The sequence below is a fragment of the Mus musculus genome, chromosome 2, assembly GCF_000001635.26.
Source record: "Mus musculus strain C57BL/6J chromosome 2, GRCm38.p6 C57BL/6J".
NCBI classification, from domain to species: Eukaryota; Metazoa; Chordata; class Mammalia; order Rodentia; family Muridae; genus Mus; species Mus musculus.
Genome location: NC_000068.7, coordinates 26575174 through 26592871, shown reverse-complemented (window position 1 = coordinate 26592871; position 17698 = coordinate 26575174). Strand labels below are relative to the sequence as shown.

At 55.4% G+C, this 17698-nt stretch overlaps 1 protein-coding gene and 2 non-coding genes across 6 annotated transcripts; 1 reads left to right on the top strand and 2 right to left on the bottom strand.

The window, feature by feature from the left end:
• Window positions 1–189: 189 nt before the first annotated feature.
• On the bottom strand, window positions 190–11789 carry Egfl7 (EGF-like domain 7). Of its 4 annotated transcripts, none has more exons than NM_178444.5 (10): window positions 11631–11789; window positions 7197–7287; window positions 3703–3827; window positions 3426–3542; window positions 2377–2492; window positions 2120–2215; window positions 1809–1973; window positions 1144–1208; window positions 592–754; window positions 190–454 (listed from the first exon to the last, which is right to left on the bottom strand). In NM_178444.5, the coding sequence occupies exons 3-10, from the start codon at window positions 3783–3785 to the stop codon at window positions 432–434; spliced, it is 828 nt and encodes a 275-aa protein (NP_848538.4). In that variant the 5' UTR covers window positions 3786–3827; window positions 7197–7287; window positions 11631–11789; the 3' UTR covers window positions 190–431. The 4 variants fall into 4 exon arrangements, with proteins under 4 accessions (NP_848538.4, NP_942017.3, NP_942018.3 ...); NM_198724.3 differs by lacking the exon at window positions 11631–11789 and adding an exon at window positions 8824–9007; NM_198725.3 differs by lacking the exon at window positions 11631–11789 and adding an exon at window positions 8824–9007 and having other exon boundaries at window positions 631–754.
• On the bottom strand, window positions 1443–1515 carry Mir126a (microRNA 126a). The gene has a single exon (NR_029541.1). It is a non-coding gene; the product is annotated as a microRNA 126a (primary transcript).
• On the top strand, window positions 1452–1509 carry Mir126b (microRNA 126b). The gene has a single exon (NR_106155.1). It is a non-coding gene; the product is annotated as a microRNA 126b (primary transcript).
• Window positions 11790–17698: the final 5909 nt, after the last annotated feature.

The window sequence follows — 17698 nt, the reverse complement described above, 5'->3', positions numbered from 1 at the left end:
CACAGGCTGAAGAACCGCTTTAGCCTCTGGCTATGTAGGGAACCAGCAAATCACCAATGGGAAACTGGGGCCTCAGGACTGCTTGCTGCAGCTCCCTTTTGCAGAAAGGCCCTTCGCTTTACCAGAAGCCTACAAGGCAGGAGTGTCCTACAGTGTCCGCGCAGTCCCCATTCCCCCATTGACAACAGCTCAAGTCTCAGCTTTATTATGACAAAGATGGAGACAATCCCCACCTTACCACTTAGACAGGGAGCCCCACTGAAGAGTCACACAAGACCCCACTCCCCATGCCCAAGTCCTAGGAACCTCCTAAGAAAGAGGGACAATGAGGCAGGGCCTTCTGCTCATAGGCACCACCAGACAGCGCCTGAACTCTGGCTACAAGGGATCTAGGGATGACTGCTCTATCCAGCCTGGGTGGTGAGAGGTTATCACAGATCTTTTTTGCAGGAGCCTAGGGCAGGAGAGGAAAAAAGGTGTAAACTTGCAAATCTGCCCATCCCAGAAGAAGTTCCATCCACCCAGCCCTGGTGTCCACCCCATGGGTCCCCTAGGCTCTCTGTGGGTGGAGTGGTGTCTTGTGGGACTCACAGGACCCCAGATGTTCCTCCAAGAAGGACACCTGCTCACTCAGTGAATCAATTCGGTCCAGCTGCTGGAAGGAATGGGCCAGCAGGCTGCCAGGATCTTGTAGCCCATGCTCTGTGGACCGAGAGGCCAGGCTGTGCAGTGGGGCCAGCACCAACTGCAGTTTCTGTTTGGAAGGAAGGTTGGACTTCTATTCCATGGGAATGTAAGTGCATGATAAGGCTTCTGCTGAACTATAGCAGCAGGGCCCTGCTTGCAGGAGAGGGACCCCAAGGTCTAGCAGACACAGGGGTGTAACAGACCCACAATCTAGCTATAAGGTCCTGGGACCCAGAGACAGAAGCTAGAAGAGGCTTGAGACTTGCCAGAATCCTTGTATAACAGGCTAAGTTCTTCCCAGCCTGAGGAATCCCATACATTGCTACCTGTCATAGTAAGAAAGCCAGCATCCTTACAACCCTTCCCCATAAAACTCAACCGTCCCATGATTTGGAACCACGGCCCTAGAGACTGGTCTGGGGACACCAGCAAGATCCACTCCCAACCAAGCCTCACCTGTTCTAGCACATCAACCCGAGCCTGCAGCCTGTACACCTCCTCTCTCGCCATGCTGTCCACTCCTGGGGGCAGATCCAGGCGCTAGTCAGGGAGGGGAGCTTCCTGTCCCACACAGGCCTGAGGAAGGCCTGTGGCCACTGCCACAGCTGTGGGGGCAGAGCCTGGAGATGCAAAGTCTCTGGCTGTCAGTCTCAGGCACTGCCAAAGCACACAGCTAACTAAGAGCAGCCTCGGGTCACCCCGAGTGCCAGCCGTGGTCCTTACCCAGGTCCGATGCATTCCTGGCGCTGGGCTGCTGACCGCGCATTATTACTCACGGTACGAGTTTGAAGTGTCACAGCGCGTACCAAAAGTAATAATGTGCTGTCACCGGCAAAGATGCGGCGTCTCCAGGCTGCCAGAGCCAGTGTGGGGCTCTTTCACTCAACTGGCTGAGATGGGGCTCCCAGGTATGCCTTACGCCCCACAATGCCTTCCAGAAACCTCTTCAGGGTAAAGTGGCCCCTTCCACCAGGCAAGGAGCCAGCCCTCACAGCATAGTGCTGGCCTCCACCCAGGGCTAGCTGCCCCTGTGTCTTCCATGTTCAGCTCAGCCACACAACAGTGCTCACAACCCAAGGACTACCCAGGTCAGTCATAGCAGGTGGGAAAGGCAAGTTTACCTGCTGTGGGGTTTGGGGCCACCGGGGAGGGCCCCTCCTTAGACAGGCAGCGCGTCCCATCTGCAGATGGGCTTTGTCCCTCCCATCCCTGGCACCAGTAACTTCCCACAGTATTGACACAGCGCTGGGGACAACTGGCCTCTCCTGTACTGCATTCATCAACATCTGTAAGAAATGAAGGTGTCAATCTAGTGTCTACAGGAGGCGAGGTCCTGGGCCCAGAGCCCTATTAAGATCCATCTATCGGTGAAAACCCACTTCAGCCAGCAGTAACCTAGGCACCAAGAAGACCCCTCAAGAAGGGTGCTTACCTGTCTGGCAAGTATCTCCCTGCCATCCCACAGGGCAGCGGCAGTGTCCTGGGCGGATGCAACTCCCTCCATTCCCACATGGAGGCTGGCATATTGCTGTGGGTAGAAGAGACCTGTCTGAGCATCCAGACTCAAGAGACTCCCCAGAGCGCCGCAGCAGCCAGGGCAGGGTTGCCCTGCTTGAGGAATAAAAGGCAGTAGGGGCAATGATGGGCAGTGGAGTCCCTCACATCAGGCACAGTGCACACTGCCCTCACCTGCTCCACAAGCCCCAGGGAGCCCACTGGTCCTCTTCCAACCAGGGCAGCAAGCATAGCGAGGCCTTGCGGGAGTCACCCCAGGGCTACGGCGATAGGCAGTCCGGTAGATGGTTCTGTGGTGAGTAAGGGTAGTTCAGAGGGGTCCCAACATGGAGTGACCCTAGTCAAACCTTCCTCAGAAAGGATGCCCATATCACTTGTTTGTGGCTACCTGACCAGCATCACTCCCTGGGCTCAGAGGTTCCCTTCCCAAGTCCCAGCTCGTGTGGGTCAGCATACAAGCCTGTGTGTGCCACTTGATCCACCAAGTTTCCTATGACTTGGCCTATGACACACAGACCCAGAGAGTACAGCAGAGCCGGCCCCTTCCTGCAGTGGCCACTTCAGAGCTGGCCGGAGCCTGGCTTGCTTTCCTTGCCTGGACTCTGGGCCCCTGGTGCTTAAGCTGCTCTCTTGACTCTAGCATTTCCTGAACTTTGGAGGCTCAGGAGCCTCTGAAATCTGGCATTTTGAGCCTGGGAGAGAATTCATGCACCTAGGCCTTTTTGGGGTACTCTATAGGCAGGGAGGAGTCTGAACTCCCCACATCAGAGCCTGCCCTTCTGGCTGTGTCCTGAGGCCATGTGCTGCTCAGACTATCCTGTTAGCCTGAGGAGACATCAGAAGATCCACATGGGCATCTGCCTAGGGCCATTATGGAGAGAGGGGTTGACAAGGATTTGGGGGAGGTAAGCACTGTCCCTATGAAGGACTTTGTAGCCATCACAGATGGGAAGGAGTAAACACCGAGGAGGGGTGCAGACGTGCTGAGAAGCCCCTATCCATCTGGAATACGCCCTTTGAGGCGATATTATGTCAGGGCAATCCTGGGTGTGATTTCACAGCATTCTTGGGTACCAGCCTCCAAACCTGAGAGGCCACCTTGATCCCTGATGTCAAGGATGCCTCAGTGCTTTGGCCTCAGCTCCCTAGTCAGGGTGAACAGGCTCTTGGGTCCCAGGACTTGTTACTGGTTGGGAATGGTGGGATGCGGAGTGAGCACTCACCGGTAGGTGCTGCAGGCTCTGTGTCCGTCGCAAGTGGTGAGGTAAGGCTGGTATACACGCTGCACAAAGGTCTCCGAGATGGAACCTCCGGAAATCCCCACAGTACACACTCTACGGCTACAGGGAATGGGGTCAGCTAGTGGTCTAGAGCCAGGTCTCTTCCAGTCCAGGTACATACAGACATGGGAATTCTCCTCAGGTATTGGGGTCTGCTGTGGGCACAGCTAAGAGCCTCTGGTCATGACCCCAGTACCCCAAGGCCCAAGCCCTTCCTCACCTGGGTCTGTAGACATGCTCAGTAGTACCATCTGCTGCCAACACTAGAAACCATGCTACAAGCAGTTCTCCGGAGCCCCACATGGTCTGCATCTGTAAGTGGGGTAGCCTTCTTCTTTTTGTGGCCTAAGGCAAAATGTCTCCTGTCAGTCTCCTATGGAACCCCCGGCTCAGGCCTCCAGCAGAGTCTGTGCCCTTGGCCACTTCCTGGGTTCTGAAGCCACCCCTATCCCAGGGATAGCATTCAAAGGCAGTGACAGCTCTCTCCTGCCTCTGGCCCATCTCTACCAGCTCAGCTGGTCCCTTATCAACCACAGAGAGCTAGGCCTGCTGACCAGGACTCCTGGGGAAGGAGAAACCTGAGTCCTGCTAGGGTCAGAGGCAACCCCTGAGGCTCTGGGCGGGGCCTGGGCAGAGTGAGCAACCAAGCCAGTCCTCCCCCTGAGCAGGAGTGAGGGCTTTCTGGTATCTCTCACTGTCGGAAAAGGAATGCTGTGGATGGAGCAGAATCCAGTGCAGCAGGAAACTCGCCATCCTATGTGCCCGTTTGGCAAAGGCTTGGCAAGCCCCAGGGCACTATGGATTTCACAGTACACAAATGTCAGCTACCTCTAGGTGAACACAGGCAAGGCCCTTGTGGGGTGTGAATAATCTGAGCAGCAAGGGGATCTACAGCTCACAGGGCACCACTCGTGGACCAGAGCATGTGTACAAACACCTCCCACCTGCAAGGGCAGTGGCCCTCATGTGCTTACCCCTGGGGAACCTCCCCCCCCCCCCCACCGCCTTTGGAGCCCATCTCCAGCCCTCTTCTGGCTGTGTTAAGAGGCAGGAAGGCTGTTGAGGAATGTCCCCAGATCTAAAGTCTGTGATAGTGCTGAAGTGCTGGGTCAGACATGTGCAAGGGGACGGACAGCTGTCTCACTGTCCTACACAGAGTCGGGGGCAGGTGGCTGACGGGGCTCCACTCAGGGCTCTTCTCAGGGCTTCTTAAAGAGGCAGCTCCACCTACCCACCCCACGCCCCATACAACCCTACAGAACCCCCTATCAGAAAGGAAGGGGCCAGGGAACATGTGTAAATGAGCCCAAGCTAATCCCTTACTTTGAGACTCAGTTTTCTTAAAGACATCACTAGGGTATCAAGGCTGGTAGCCATCAGTAGTTCTGGTAGAGTAAACAGTGGTGATATTAAATAGTTTCTGAGCTCTAGCTGCTGGCCAAGCCCCTCTTCAAGCAAGATCCTTCCCACTTCTCACTCTGTCTATTCAGCCCTGCGCTGCAGTCCTAGGCCAGGAGCCTCTTTGCTGAACCTCATATTTGTTGAAGCAAAGCAGGAAGGCAGGGGGCTTTGAGATGAGTAATTGAGACTTAATGTGGGGGCAAGAAGACCATAGGGAAATACCTGGGCAGGGGTATATGTGGCAATCTGTCTGAGCTGAGTTAACCCCGAGGGGGGAGGGCACCTTCAGCGGGTAAGAATTACCCTGCCAAGCAAAAACCAAGTGATCCTGAGGAATAGTACCCAGAAAGATAAGTCAGCATGTGGCATGGGCGGGAGGGCGTCAGAAGTCTACCATCCTTGTGTGCCTGGCGCCTGGAGGGTTTCCCTCCAGATATCGTTGCCCCCACAAATCTTCCCAGAGATAAGCTGTCTAGAAAGGGGACTGTGTTTTAAAGCAAGAGAAACAATTTTTGAAAAGTCATGTTTTGCCCAAGGGCAGAAGAGGCCAAAGCAGCCCTGGGCTGGAAGTTCATTTCCTTTGGTGCTCAGCTACTGGGTGAGCCACGCATTAGGCTGTGATGTGGCCTGCAGGTTTACAAGTAATCTTGAACCATTAAGTATCACCATGGGCCCTAGCAGCCAGCCATCCTCCCTTCCCACCTACGACTCAACAGCCCCCTACCGGGAGGGAGTGTGCGGTGCTGTGGCGGCAGAGGGGGGATCTGGACACCATAGTGAGAGGGCCCTGGGTCCCTTTGCTACAGTAGTGTCTAGACATCAGCGCCCACAGATTGGTGTGGAGACCAGACAGGTTCGGTGATCAGATTCGGTGGGGGCGTCCTCTCCATGGCCCGGACCCTGCTCCCTCCCAGGCTCCATGGCGGTAGGGGAGAGTGTGGCAACCCCCACCCCTGACCCAGGACGACCGACCGGACTGAGCTACGCTATGGGGTGCTGTGACCAGGTGGGGGTCGTATAGCCAAGATGGGTAAGGGGAGAGGCGCTCCGGCCGCCGGCAGGGGTCGCCATTTCTCAGGACCGCTGGGCTCATTTTCCCGGCGGCTGCAGGACCTAGGCTGGGGCGTGGGGTCCAAGCGCGGCTCAGCCATGGCTCTCGCGCGCTCACCTCTCCGGTCCCTGCGATCGCCCGGAGTTGCCTGAGTGGCCGCCCCCGATCTCGGCACCCGACAGTCCGGGTCACCCCTGCCCCGCCCGGGCTGCCTCCATACCCTCGCCCCTGGTGCCCGGGCTATCTCCGCACTCACCGCGCGGTCCGGGGCGCGCACGCGCCGCCACCGCCGCTGCCGCCGCGCTGTGGGGGACCCGAGCCCCGCCCCGCCCCGCCCTCGGCCCCGCCCCACCTGATAGCTGCGTCGGAGCCCTACCCCAGCCCCACGGGCTCCCCGATGTGCTCGTCCCCATTTCGCGGATGGCAAAACTGAGTCTGTGCAGCGGCAGTTTCCCTAGTATTATAGCGAGTAAGTCAGACCTAGGTGATCTAGATGCAACCCAGCCTCTAAGTGCCGCCTTGCGAGCCTCCTTTGTACATCCTGACTGATCCCAGGCCTGCAGAGGGATCACGTGACTGATGGGGGGTTGTAGGATTAAACAAGTTCTAGGAGTCAGGAAGCCATGAATGGCTCCCACAAGGATTTAGCTAACTCTCGAGCCTCCTGACTGATGACTTGCTCCTGAATGGTATTAGAAGACTACAACAAGATGCCTGACGAAGCCGGGCATGGTGGCGCACGCCTTTAATCCTAGCACTCGGGAGGCAGAGGCAGGTGGATTTTTGAGTTTGAGGCCAGCCTGGTCTACAAAATGAGTTCCAGGACAGCCAGGGCTATACAGAGAAACCCTGTCTCGAAACACCCCACCCCCACCCCCCCAGTCAGACTGGTCCTCGAGCCATGCAAAAGGTGGGCATCATGACACACCCAGCCACAATACTAGACTGAGATCACTGGGCTGAGTACAGATGAGATCTAGGTGTGAGCGCAAGCCTCCTTGGCAGACATGGGCTCTCTGCTGACACCCTTGGCCACTTTCCCTGGCGTCATATGAGCTGACAACCCTCCACTTCTGGATTGGTCATCTTTTCTCTCTCCCAGTCTCCACTTCTGCTGCTTCTGTAATTGTCCCAGCTCTTTGGGTGCCTAAGCCTTGTTAATTTCTCCAACCCTAGCCGTGCCTTGGTTTACACGTTCCTGTGCATGCTCCCTGCAAGGCAGGACTCCTGGCTGCTGCCCAGAAGGTTTACTGGGGACTCACCTGTGGTCCGGCCGCTAGTCATCCCCTGGGTACTGGTGGTGGCTGTTCTTGTGGGCAGGTGGAACAGCCAGCGTCTTGCTGCTGCCGGGGGCTGCGGGTCAGATGTGGAACATGAACTGGGGCCTTGCTTTCCTCTCTCATGTCCAGACCCCCCCCCCATACCCCATCACGTCCCAGTTTGATTTGGCCTTCAGGATCTGCTTGCAGAAACAGCCCCTGACAACAGAAACTACAGGGTACCCTAACTAGTTATACTCTTGATTCCCCCACCTTCCCACCATCTGTCAAATGTGACCGCTGCCTGCATCTCTGAGTTCCGTAAAGATAGGTAGGAACCCTGCTGAATAGAACCAATGCCCCCTCCCCTCATGAAGCTGAGCACTGTGTAAAGAGCCTGTACACTAACAGGAGAGACCTCACAGCTCTGGGCTCTGGTCCACCTTGTTTATGCATAGACACTGAAGGGAAGGGTTCCTGAGCAATGGCTACCACCCTGCCCTAGAGAGCCTCCTGGCAATTGGACCTGTGGCCATTGTTGTAACTGGGGCTCCAGGGGCTCCTGGCAGGGCATCTATCACTTAAGAGCTGTGTCCAGCCGGGCATGGTGGTGCACACCTTTAATCCCAGCACTTGGGAGGCAGAGGCAGGCGAATTTCTGAGTTCGAGGCCAGCCTAGTCTACAGAGTGAGTTCCAGGACAACCAGGGCTATACAGAGAAACCCTGTCTCAAAAAAAAAAAAAAAAAAAAAAAAAAAAGAGCTGTGTCTGAGAACACCCTGCACAGCCGATTGCCCTTATCCCATTTTGGTTCCTGGAGCTGTGGTCACTTGAACCTTTGGCCAGCCATTCCCGTCTGTTGGGCAGATGGCAACTCAGGTAGCTTTTTACTGGTCCCCCTCTGCCGTTGCTTAGGCAGTCTAGAGAAGGTATACTTCCCAGAGATGCTACTGACATGGGGGTGGGGGTGGGGGGCTCAAGAAGCTCCCCTGTGGTTTGAGGCCAGAGAACAGGGAGAATAGGGAGAAGTGTCACAAAGACGAGATAGACCCCACTGCACCCCATGAAGTTGTCCCTAAGCATAAAGCCCACAAGAGACAGGCTCACCCTAGCTCCATGTTCTATGCCCCTCGATGTGCATGGCTCATCCAGGTTACAAATGTGACTTCAGGGGTCCCACTCTAGGGACTGGTTCCTGGCCGGCACCTCCATTCCTCAGAAATATTCACTCACTACTAATGAGGAGACCCCAGCTCTGTCTTAGCAGAATGGAGGCCATAGCCCTGACCAGAGGGTCCTGCTGGGCTGAGCTCTGATGTCTATGCAGGAGATCCTCCAAAGAGGAAAAGAATGGGGCCAGGAGGTGGGTTGGGTGTCAAGCCTCTCTCAGCTTCTCTTTCAGGGGTTGGTTATGTGCTGCTGGGCATCCAGGGGTGAGGTGTGGAGCCCAGGCTCAGCCACCCAGACCAAGGGCTGGGCCCCAGGCCCTAAGCTCTCCTCTGCTAGATAGGGATGGCTGACAGCGAGGACAGCACACCTCCAGCAGAGCAGCTCATGGATGCTGCAGCTGTCTGTTTGAGTTCTCAAGGCCCCACCACCCACTTTCTACATGCAGTACCATCCTGCATACCTGATGCTGCCCAGGCCTGGCTGAGGCCACCTCTGCTGCCTCCATGAGCCAACCATGCAATGCAACCTGCCCTTCCAGGGAATGTCTGCTGCCCAGGGTCCCTCCTGAAGTCTGCACGCCTGTCCTGTCGACCGAAGCCTTCCTCGTGGACTGCACAGCAGCCTGCCAGTGCACAGAGGCTCCTCCCGGGTGAAGAAGGGTGGCTTTTTATGCTCCATCCCGGGTAAATCAGGACTGGGATGGGCCCTTCCCGCCGGACTTCCTGTGTGTGTTCTCTGCTGATAACGGGGATCCGTCAGCGAACAAACAGGAGGCCAAGGGGCTGAGGAGGTCATTAAGGGAGGGGGGCTGACCAAACTGTGGAGGAGGGGGTTGTTGATTCCCTGGGACTCCAGGGTCTAGCCCTGAAGCAGTCAGAGACCCCACCTATGTTCAGGAGCAACCTAAGTGGTAACAGTATGAAACAAAGAACGTGACCAGGGCCTTCCCATTCCACAGAGACAGCGGGGGCCACAAGACATCCATGTGGGTGACAGAAGTAGCCTTCTGCTTCTTTGGGACACAGGAGCTTGGGCCTTCCCTAAATGTGTGTAACACAGGTACCTGAAAGCAAAGCCTGCCCCACTGGAGCTGCGTGCAACCAGGGTGGCATGCGGTTGGAAGGGAACTTGGGGTGGGCAAGACAGGCCCGATGGTCTGAGAATAGCTTATTCTGTGGGTACAAAGGCCCACGACTGGGGAAAACACCAGCTCAAACTCAGCTCAGACTCTCCTAGAACCCAGGCTGTTTCTTCCAGGGCATCAGCCCAGGCTGCCAGTGAGCCCCTGACTCTCGAGGTGTGCAGATGGGTCTGAAAGCCTGCAGGCTCAGTTGACTGGGATGCTCTGGGATGACTATCCCAAGACCTGGAAGCAAAGAGTACTCCTAACCTCTCCTCCCCTCCCTTACCCCCTAGCAGGCTGTGGGGAGGCGCTGTAACACCGTAGGGTCCAAGATCCCAACAGTGGAGGATTCAGGCCAGGCACTCAGACCCCATGGAAAGGGATGGGAGGGATAAAGTGCCAAGAATTGGGCCGCTGCCAAGAACATGCCCAGACCTCTGTAAGCGAAGGCACCTAGAGCAAAGCTTTCCACCGAGGCTGAGCTTGCAGTGTCAGCCTTACATTGACTCAGCCTGCCTGTTGATGCCTTGGGCACCTCCTTTCTGTGCCCTGCCTCTCTCCCACCTCACTCAGCTGGACAACTTGGGCTAGGACGGAGGTGGGGCAGCCTGGGAGCTTCCTGGTGAACTTCACCTCTTCGGCACCCTCCCTCCAACATGGCCTGGGATGGAGATTGCTCTAGTGCTCAGTCTGTGTGCTGTACTGGGAAGAGTGCTCCAGCCAATTAAGACACTGTACTTCTCTTCCAGAGCTCAGTTTCCCCGTATGTCCTGGGGGACAAGAGAGTTCCTGTTCAATAGAGCCATGATGGTTGAAGGGGTTCATGGCATTCAAATGTTGGTCTGACAGTCTAAAGATAGTTCTTAGGTTTTCTTATTCTAAATGCATACCTGATTTGGGGGGGGGGGGGCACCTCCTCTTTCAGTCATACAAACTAGCCACACCCTCAGCCCTCCATTGGCTTGTTCTGCTTTCAATCATACAAACTAGCCACACCCTCAGCCCTCCATTGGCTTGTTCTACTTGACCTCTGCTTCCGCCCAAGGGGCTTGTCCACAAGGGCCCGAGTATCCCACCACTGGTGGGAGTCAGGTAGGCCCTAGAGATAGCCCTGTATCATGTCACCTGGGCCTGCCCCTCTCTGTCCTAGCTGCTGTACTAAGCCATCATTTCCCTCATCCACAAAAGGATCGGCAAACATTGGGCTGGCTAGACCAAGAAAAGGGACACTGAGGCTCAGAGAGGGAAGGTACTTGGCCAGGTGAGCAGAGGTTAACTCGGGAACAGAGCCCTCTTTTCCTCGGGGAATTCAGATCAGTCTAGGAAACTAGTCATGAGGTCGGCTGTGCCAGCAATGGCTGAGGGTTGCAAAGTTGTGGTCTAACCTTCTGTGGTGCTCAGTGCATAGGGAAACTGCCTAACAGAGCCCCACAGGTCGGCCTATGGAGGCCCACAGCCAACATGGATAGTTTTGCTATTCAGTGGCCTGAGTGTATCCATTCACCATCTCCTGACTATTCTGCCTTCCCTGCCCCAACCCGGCCAGACTGAGATGTATCTAAGAAAAGAGATCCCTGGTTCAGAGCCTCAGAGTGCCACCTCAGTCCCAGAGACAGATAGAGAGGGCAGGCTGGAGTCTCACCTTGACACTGGGTACATCAGGGACAGAAGAAGGAGGGGGTCCCAAAGGGAGGAGGCACTGATTAGTAGTCCCTGGAGCTACAGAAGGAGCTGTGGTCTAGGGAGGTGCTCAGAGACTCTCTTCTCCACCCCTACTGCTTCAGGCCTCTCTTCACTGGTGGAACTTGCTCACTGTCATTGCACTTTAGAAGGAGCCAGTACCACTTCCGACTCGGGCAGCCATCACCATTGCCACTAGGATGCCCCATATACCCTTCATTTCCCACAGCTCCTACAGATTGGAGACCAGAGGGGCACGGCCCATTTCTGGGCCTAAAGCTCTGGACCAAGAGCCTCACACTGATTACACTGATTAAAGTGGCACTAAAGGCAGGAACCGCTGCAGTATGAAACGAAAGTTCTTTACCCTACACTGTGCCTCAGTTTCCCCGTATATCTCAACAACTTTCTAGCCTCCCTGTCAATGCTCTGAGGTTGATGGCTAAAGGAACACAGTGCCTTACCTTCCCACAGGGACAGGGACAGGGGATGGACAGAGCCTCCCTGGTCTCCCCGGACTCTCCTTGGACCCCTCACCACTGAACTTCTGGCCTCTGCAGCTCCAGGAGAGGGAAGACCCAGGTCCCGGCAGAGCCCTACATGGGCATCTCGAACAGTGCAAGGCCGACGGGCAGCAGGCCCAGGCATATGAGCCAGCTGCACCTCAGGAAGGAAAGACCAGCACACTGCACAGCAGAGAGATGGCCTTCCTGTTTGTCTCCCAGCTTGGTGGTTGGCCTAGGGACAGGATGGCTCTGTCAGCCAAGGCTGGGCCTAACTTCCCATCAAAGGATGCGCCTGGCTGAATGACCAGTCCTCACTGAGGGCTCTAAAGGAAGTGACTGGGCAAGGTGCTGCATGGACTGATAGGTAGTCCACCACTGAGCTAAACAGCAAAAAGGGGGTTTATAGAGAGAGCAATGGGGTCTGCAGCATGAGCTGAGTTTCCATCTCCTCTCCCCTCCCTGTTCTATCCCTCCAGTAGGCCTCACAAGTTATGGATGTCTAGTGCAGCCAGCTTCCAGGGAGACAGCCTCTCTCAGAAGCTCACAGAAGTGAACCAAGAGATGGTGAACAAAGACCCCCACACAGAGCCCAGGCATGAGCAGTGGTGGCTGCTGGGGACACTTGGCCCTACTTCCCCACAGCTCTCTTCCTGGAGACCACCATAAATCCTCGTTGACCTTTGCTGGGTATTCCACTGAGTGTGTACGCCAACGGTAAGAACTCTTCACGACCTCCCTGGTCGGCCCTCAGAGTGTCCCGTGGCTGGCACCACTTCTCATTCAGCCCCCATTATCTCCCCAAAGGTTTTCCCTCTAAAGTGACCCAGAAATCGCCACCCTTCTCCCACCACTGTCTCCGTTCCATGGGCCTCCAGGGCCCTCCTGGACCTCAGTCCCTGCCCAGCATGTCTCAGAAAGGTTCATGGGGCGGGCGTGCCTACCTCTCAAGCTTCTCTCCACATTCAGGACAGAGTCCCATAGGTTACATACATGGGCCCTTCCCCAGCCTCCAAGAGGAAGGACAAGGACAGGAGCTCTTGGGGGAACAAAAGCAGCTCAGGACAGGTACAGAAAAAAATAAAAGCCTCACCTGGCTGGTGGCCACTTGGCACTATAGGGTATTAGTGATATAGAGACTGCAGGCATGAATGCTTACAGACACAGTCCTGTGACTGGTGAGCGATTCAGGCTGGAGACAGCCCCACTGACACAGCCCAGGTTGCCCACTATCCTGATCACTATAGGCCCATGGTATGTCATAAGACCCACAGGTACTGCTGCCACTTTGTGGCTGCTGCATCTCCCCACTTCAGGTCCATGGGAGCATAGCCCAACATTTACCCCTATGCACTGCTACACTCTGTGGGACCTCTCAGAACCCAGGATTCTCCCAGACCTGAACATGTATGCATTCTTTGTAGCTAGGCAGCTTTGAGGGCTTACTGACTGCAGGGAGGCAGGAAGCCAGTGACTGTAGACTTGGGATCTTGGCTCCCTTCGCACCCTCAGCAGGCAGCCTGTAGACTGCTATCATTTTAGCTGTTCTGGTGAGTATACCGTGGCATTGCATGTTATTGCTTTATCAGTGTCAGGACTTGAGCAACAGAATTCCACCCTAGGGAAAGATTCATTTCCTAAGCAGATTCCCTGGCTCCTAACTCAATGCTAGGGACCCAGGAGGAGCAGGCCAGAGTCTGGAACCCCTGGCAGAAGCATCATAAGGGCCCCAAGGGAGGAGAGAGGTGTCATGGATGGGCTGTGAAGGGGTGGGGGATGTTTCTGGGTAGCTTCTTTCAGGGATCTAAGCTCTTCCTATTCCAATTTGCTGAACTTCATGGACAGGCAACCCAGCCCTTAACAACAAGGAAAACGTACTCTATCTCCAGGGTGCAAAGGGAAGTCCCCAAGAACTCGGGTCCTAGGCCTGGTCAGTGGAAGTAGGTGTTGGGTCAACATCCCAGGCCCCATTTAGAGCCATGCTGCCCTCTTCTGCTCTCCCTGGTAGAGAGAACCATTGTGGCCCTGTGCTACTGGCCATGTCTAGAGGGAAGGGGCTGTCTCAGTACCTCTACCAAAGCCCCAAGGGACCATCTGTCCAAGGTCACAAAGCTCTCTATAGGGTCTAGACTGCCAGGGCTGAAGCTTCACCAGGCTCTGCAAGGATGGAGTAAGTGGGCACCTCTCTCCCAGGTGACTGCCAGTTGGCCACAGTGGTCAGTGGAGGCACGGATATCTGGGAGAGGATGAGTTAGTGCCCACCTTGTGAGGCAGTTTCCCCATATTCCAGGACAGAATGTGGACAGTATCAGGAACACTGGGGAGTACCATTACCATGGTACAGACCCACGGCCCCAAATTCAGAGACTGGGTGGCAGCCCTAAGATTCCTCTTGCCTCAAGCACCCTTGCTGTTCAGCTTTAAGCTGTCTACTCTTGTTATTTTTAATATCCTTTAAAAGCTTGGGGGTGGGGGGAACAAGCATCTGTGGCCCGCCAGAAATCTCTGTTTCCTCTGGGCCAGGAAACAGGAAGTGTGTGTGTGGTGGGTGATGGGGAATCAGGCCCCTGAGAACAATGGAAGCACCATTGAGAGGAAGGGGAACTACGTCAGGGCCTGGGGCTGCAGGAAGCCTGACCTCGCCTTCTGTGAGCCTGAGGGGGGCCTGGCATAAATTTAGCTTGAGTTCTTTTCCTGAGGAAAAGCTCAAAGGCTCCACGATGGGGGCAGGGGTGGGGAGACTGACCCCAGGCTTCAGGAAGTCGGGGTCCCCTTCAGCTGTGGATAAACGGAGGCTCCAGTGGGAGAAGAGGCTGAGGTTCCTGGGTTTTCTCCACCTCTCCTCTAGCAAGAGTCAGACAAGAGTCTCCTGGAGCTGCTGCTCTCAGCCCGGCCCGGCTCTGTTGCTGTAGCAATATGACTGCAAGCTGCATCAGCCACCTCCCAATCCCACTTTCCTAGTTCCTCGGGGGTGCCGACTCTGGCTGCCATTGTGTGGCAGGGATGCTGGGGGGGGGTGGAGGGGGGAGCACCACTAACAGAGAGTCCTGGGCTCCTTGTAACACTGGCTCAGAGCCCTAGGAAGCCTGGGAAGAGAAGCCCATGGAGGTCCAGGCTGGGGCTCAGCAGATATCTTCCTCTGTGGAGTCTAACAGCTTACCAAGAGCTTGTTCACACAGTCCACCCGTTGTTGTGTAACAGTCAGTGTGCTGGAGACAATCAGAGCTTGTGTGACCACCATCACAGTCAGTTCTAGAGTCCCGTCACTACCTCAAGGGAGCATCAGTTGTGACAACGGCCAGGCCATTCCCAGCCCCCAGGTGACTCTCTAATGTATTGTCTGTCTCTAGGGATCAGGCCCCGTTGGGACAGTACTTTTGTGTCTGCCTTCTTTCCCAGTGTCGTTTTGAGCTTCCTCTAAGTCAATACCGTAAATCACAGCTCTCATTGTGGGTGAACCATACTCCATTGTAGAGTTGGAACACATGGTGAGTGTCCTCCGTTTATCTGTGGACCATGCCCTCCTTGAGCTGGCTTGAACCTGGTGCTGTGGTTTTTTTTCAGACCACAAACAACCTTTTATGACGTGCATATGGGCTGAGAGGCTAGGGTCAGTGTTGGAATCTCTTGGAAGGCCAGACTCAGCTGGTTTCTGTAGTACTGCCCCCTCTACTATCCACAGCCTCTGGCCAACTCCAGGGGCTCTAGAGGAGCAAGTGAGGAGGGGGCATTTGATAGGGACAGTACGCCATTCTGTCAGAATGCCTGTCCAGGCCTTAGAGTGAGGAACATGTGGGAGCTAGGGCCAGGCACGGATCTCAACCATTCACCACCACCAACCCCACCAACCCCTGTAAAGCTCTTGAGGCCTGACCCACAGCCTGGGTCAGATCCCTCAGCTTGCTGTAGCTGGGGCACAGAGGCCTAGAGAGGAAAAGCTGGCCTGAGCCCCTGGCCTGGGATAGGCAGAGCAAACTGGGCAGTGCCTGTGACCTCAAGTCCACTGCAGGAGAGGTGGATAATACAGCAATGAATCCCAGCACCCAAAATCCTGGTGGGAGTCACAGTTCTGACCTGATGGGGTACCAGGGCTGGGGAAACATAATGGCCCAGGAGCCAGGCCCAGAGCCTGCTTGGGTGGGCTAGGAACAGGGCCCTAGAACCAGCCTCTATCATACCTCCAAGGGTCAAAGATATGGAATGCCCTTCTACAGACCCCCGGGGGACAAATCTTAGCACGGGGACTGCTGTGGGTAAACCGGCTTGTCTAGGACCCTACCCTTGACCCACAAGGGTGATTTCTGGAATTTTTGCCTTTAGAATTTTTTTTTCCTGTTCTGCCTCAGTACTCCAGAGCAGCTGTGGCCCTGCTGACCATGGTCTCTTCATCTGAGAGGGAGAGGCCAGACCCTGTGTCAGGACAACACCAGACCCAGTCAAGCTTTTGCTTAGGGATTCCTTAGGCCGCTGGGAACCCCAGCTCCTGTGTAGTCTCTTTGTCTTAGGGAATGCTAAGTCTTTCTACCACGTGGCGGTGGGTGGGGAATCTCCCAACCCTTATCACCAGAGGAAGCCATGCTGAGAAAATGGCTAATGTTTACTCGACCATACAACAGTATACTCAAAGCCAGATTAGAACACAAGTCCCTGTGTGTGGCTAGTGCTGTCCTCTGACTTCTCTGAGCTCCTGACTCCAGTTCTAGGATTCAAATACTAGGGTAAGCCAGCAACTCTGAGCCCAGGTCTCTTCTGTGTCGCCAGCATGGCTTCCTGGGCTTATCCAGTGTCCTATCCCCGCTCTTCCTCTCTTCCCTTGCCTTGAGAGTGACCATATGAAGATGGCCCTGGGTCTTACCAGGCAGAAGTGGAATGCCCTGCCTTCTTAAGTCATGGTGCACAAGGAGGAAGACACCCCCCCACACCCGCATACCCAAACCCCATGCCATCTCACATGGCCCCTTCTGGACTCAGCCAGGATGTCCCCAAAGCCCCTCCCCCAATATCACCCTTTTCTGAAGATCACGGCTTCCTGAGCCAGCTCTAGTCTGGACAATGGCCGGAAATTCCTGGCTCAGGCTTCAGGGTCAGGCACGTGTGGTCCAGGACCTGTGGGGGACTGGTGAGTGGGGGCTGGTGAGTGGGTGGGGCTTGTAAGGGTGTGGTGGTGGATGATAGGGGCTGGTGGGTGGTAGAGGCTGGTAGAAAGTTGCTTGAAGGGCTGATTAGCTCTGGGGTGCAACTGGTGATCAGGGAATCCAAGGAGCTATCCGGCCCTCCAAGCTGTCTTTAAGGGGCCTTCCTGCTGTGTGTCCAGGCCACATGTGGAAACCACTGTATGGAGACCTGAGAGAGTATTCAGAAGCAGGCTACTGAGCTCAGAGAGGACCCTCAAGCTTGTCCTGGATTCCTCTAAGTCTCTGTTCTGAACTAGAAGCCCCTAGCCATCAGGACAGGGGCTAATTTTAGAGAAACAGCATCCACACCACCTCCAGAGCTCTGCCCACACTGCTGCTGTGTCTTAGAAATGGCCACTGCTCCAGCCTCACAAGTCACTGACAGACAGAGCCCAGGTCACAGCCCAGCAAGGCCTTTGGTTCCTGCCCTGTCCCTGGAGAGGGTGTAGTGGGAGATACAGCTGCTTATCTCCCACTTATCTGCTTATCTTATCTTAGTAGGAGTACTTCCTACTAAGAGAAGCCCCCCAGCCTGTGCCCAGAAGGTGGCTGGAAAGCGCTACTCCAGGACAGGGACTGCTTGTCTCTGTCTTCTTTTTAAATGAAAATTAGAATCAATATTTGTTTGTTGAGAGGACTGTGAAGTAGTTTGGAGTCTTCAGAAGAGACATCTGGATCAATGTTCACAAGCATAAAAAATGTTGCCCCCAAACCTGGCATTTGTGGGGCAGTGGTGCCAGTCACACACAGCTTGATGACAGACAGGAGGTCCTGAATGAAGGCTGAAAGGCAGTAAGCTCCATCCAGGCCACTGCCCAGTCTCCAACACGGTCAGAGGGGCCAGCCTGCCGATCA

Excerpts from the sequence above, each read along its gene's own strand:
- Egfl7 (NM_178444.5), bottom strand. The coding sequence starts at position 3,785 with ATGTGGGGCTCCGGAGAACTGCTTGTAGCATGGTTTCTAGTGTTGGCA. Across the intron at positions 1,974-2,119 it reads GGGAGATACTTGCCAGACAG|ATGTTGATGAATGCAGTACA; the intron begins GTAAGCACCCTT and ends CATTTCTTACAG. Across the intron at positions 1,209-1,808 it reads GGCCCCAAACCCCACAGCAG|GAGTGGACAGCATGGCGAGA; the intron begins GTAAACTTGCCT and ends ATCTGCCCCCAG.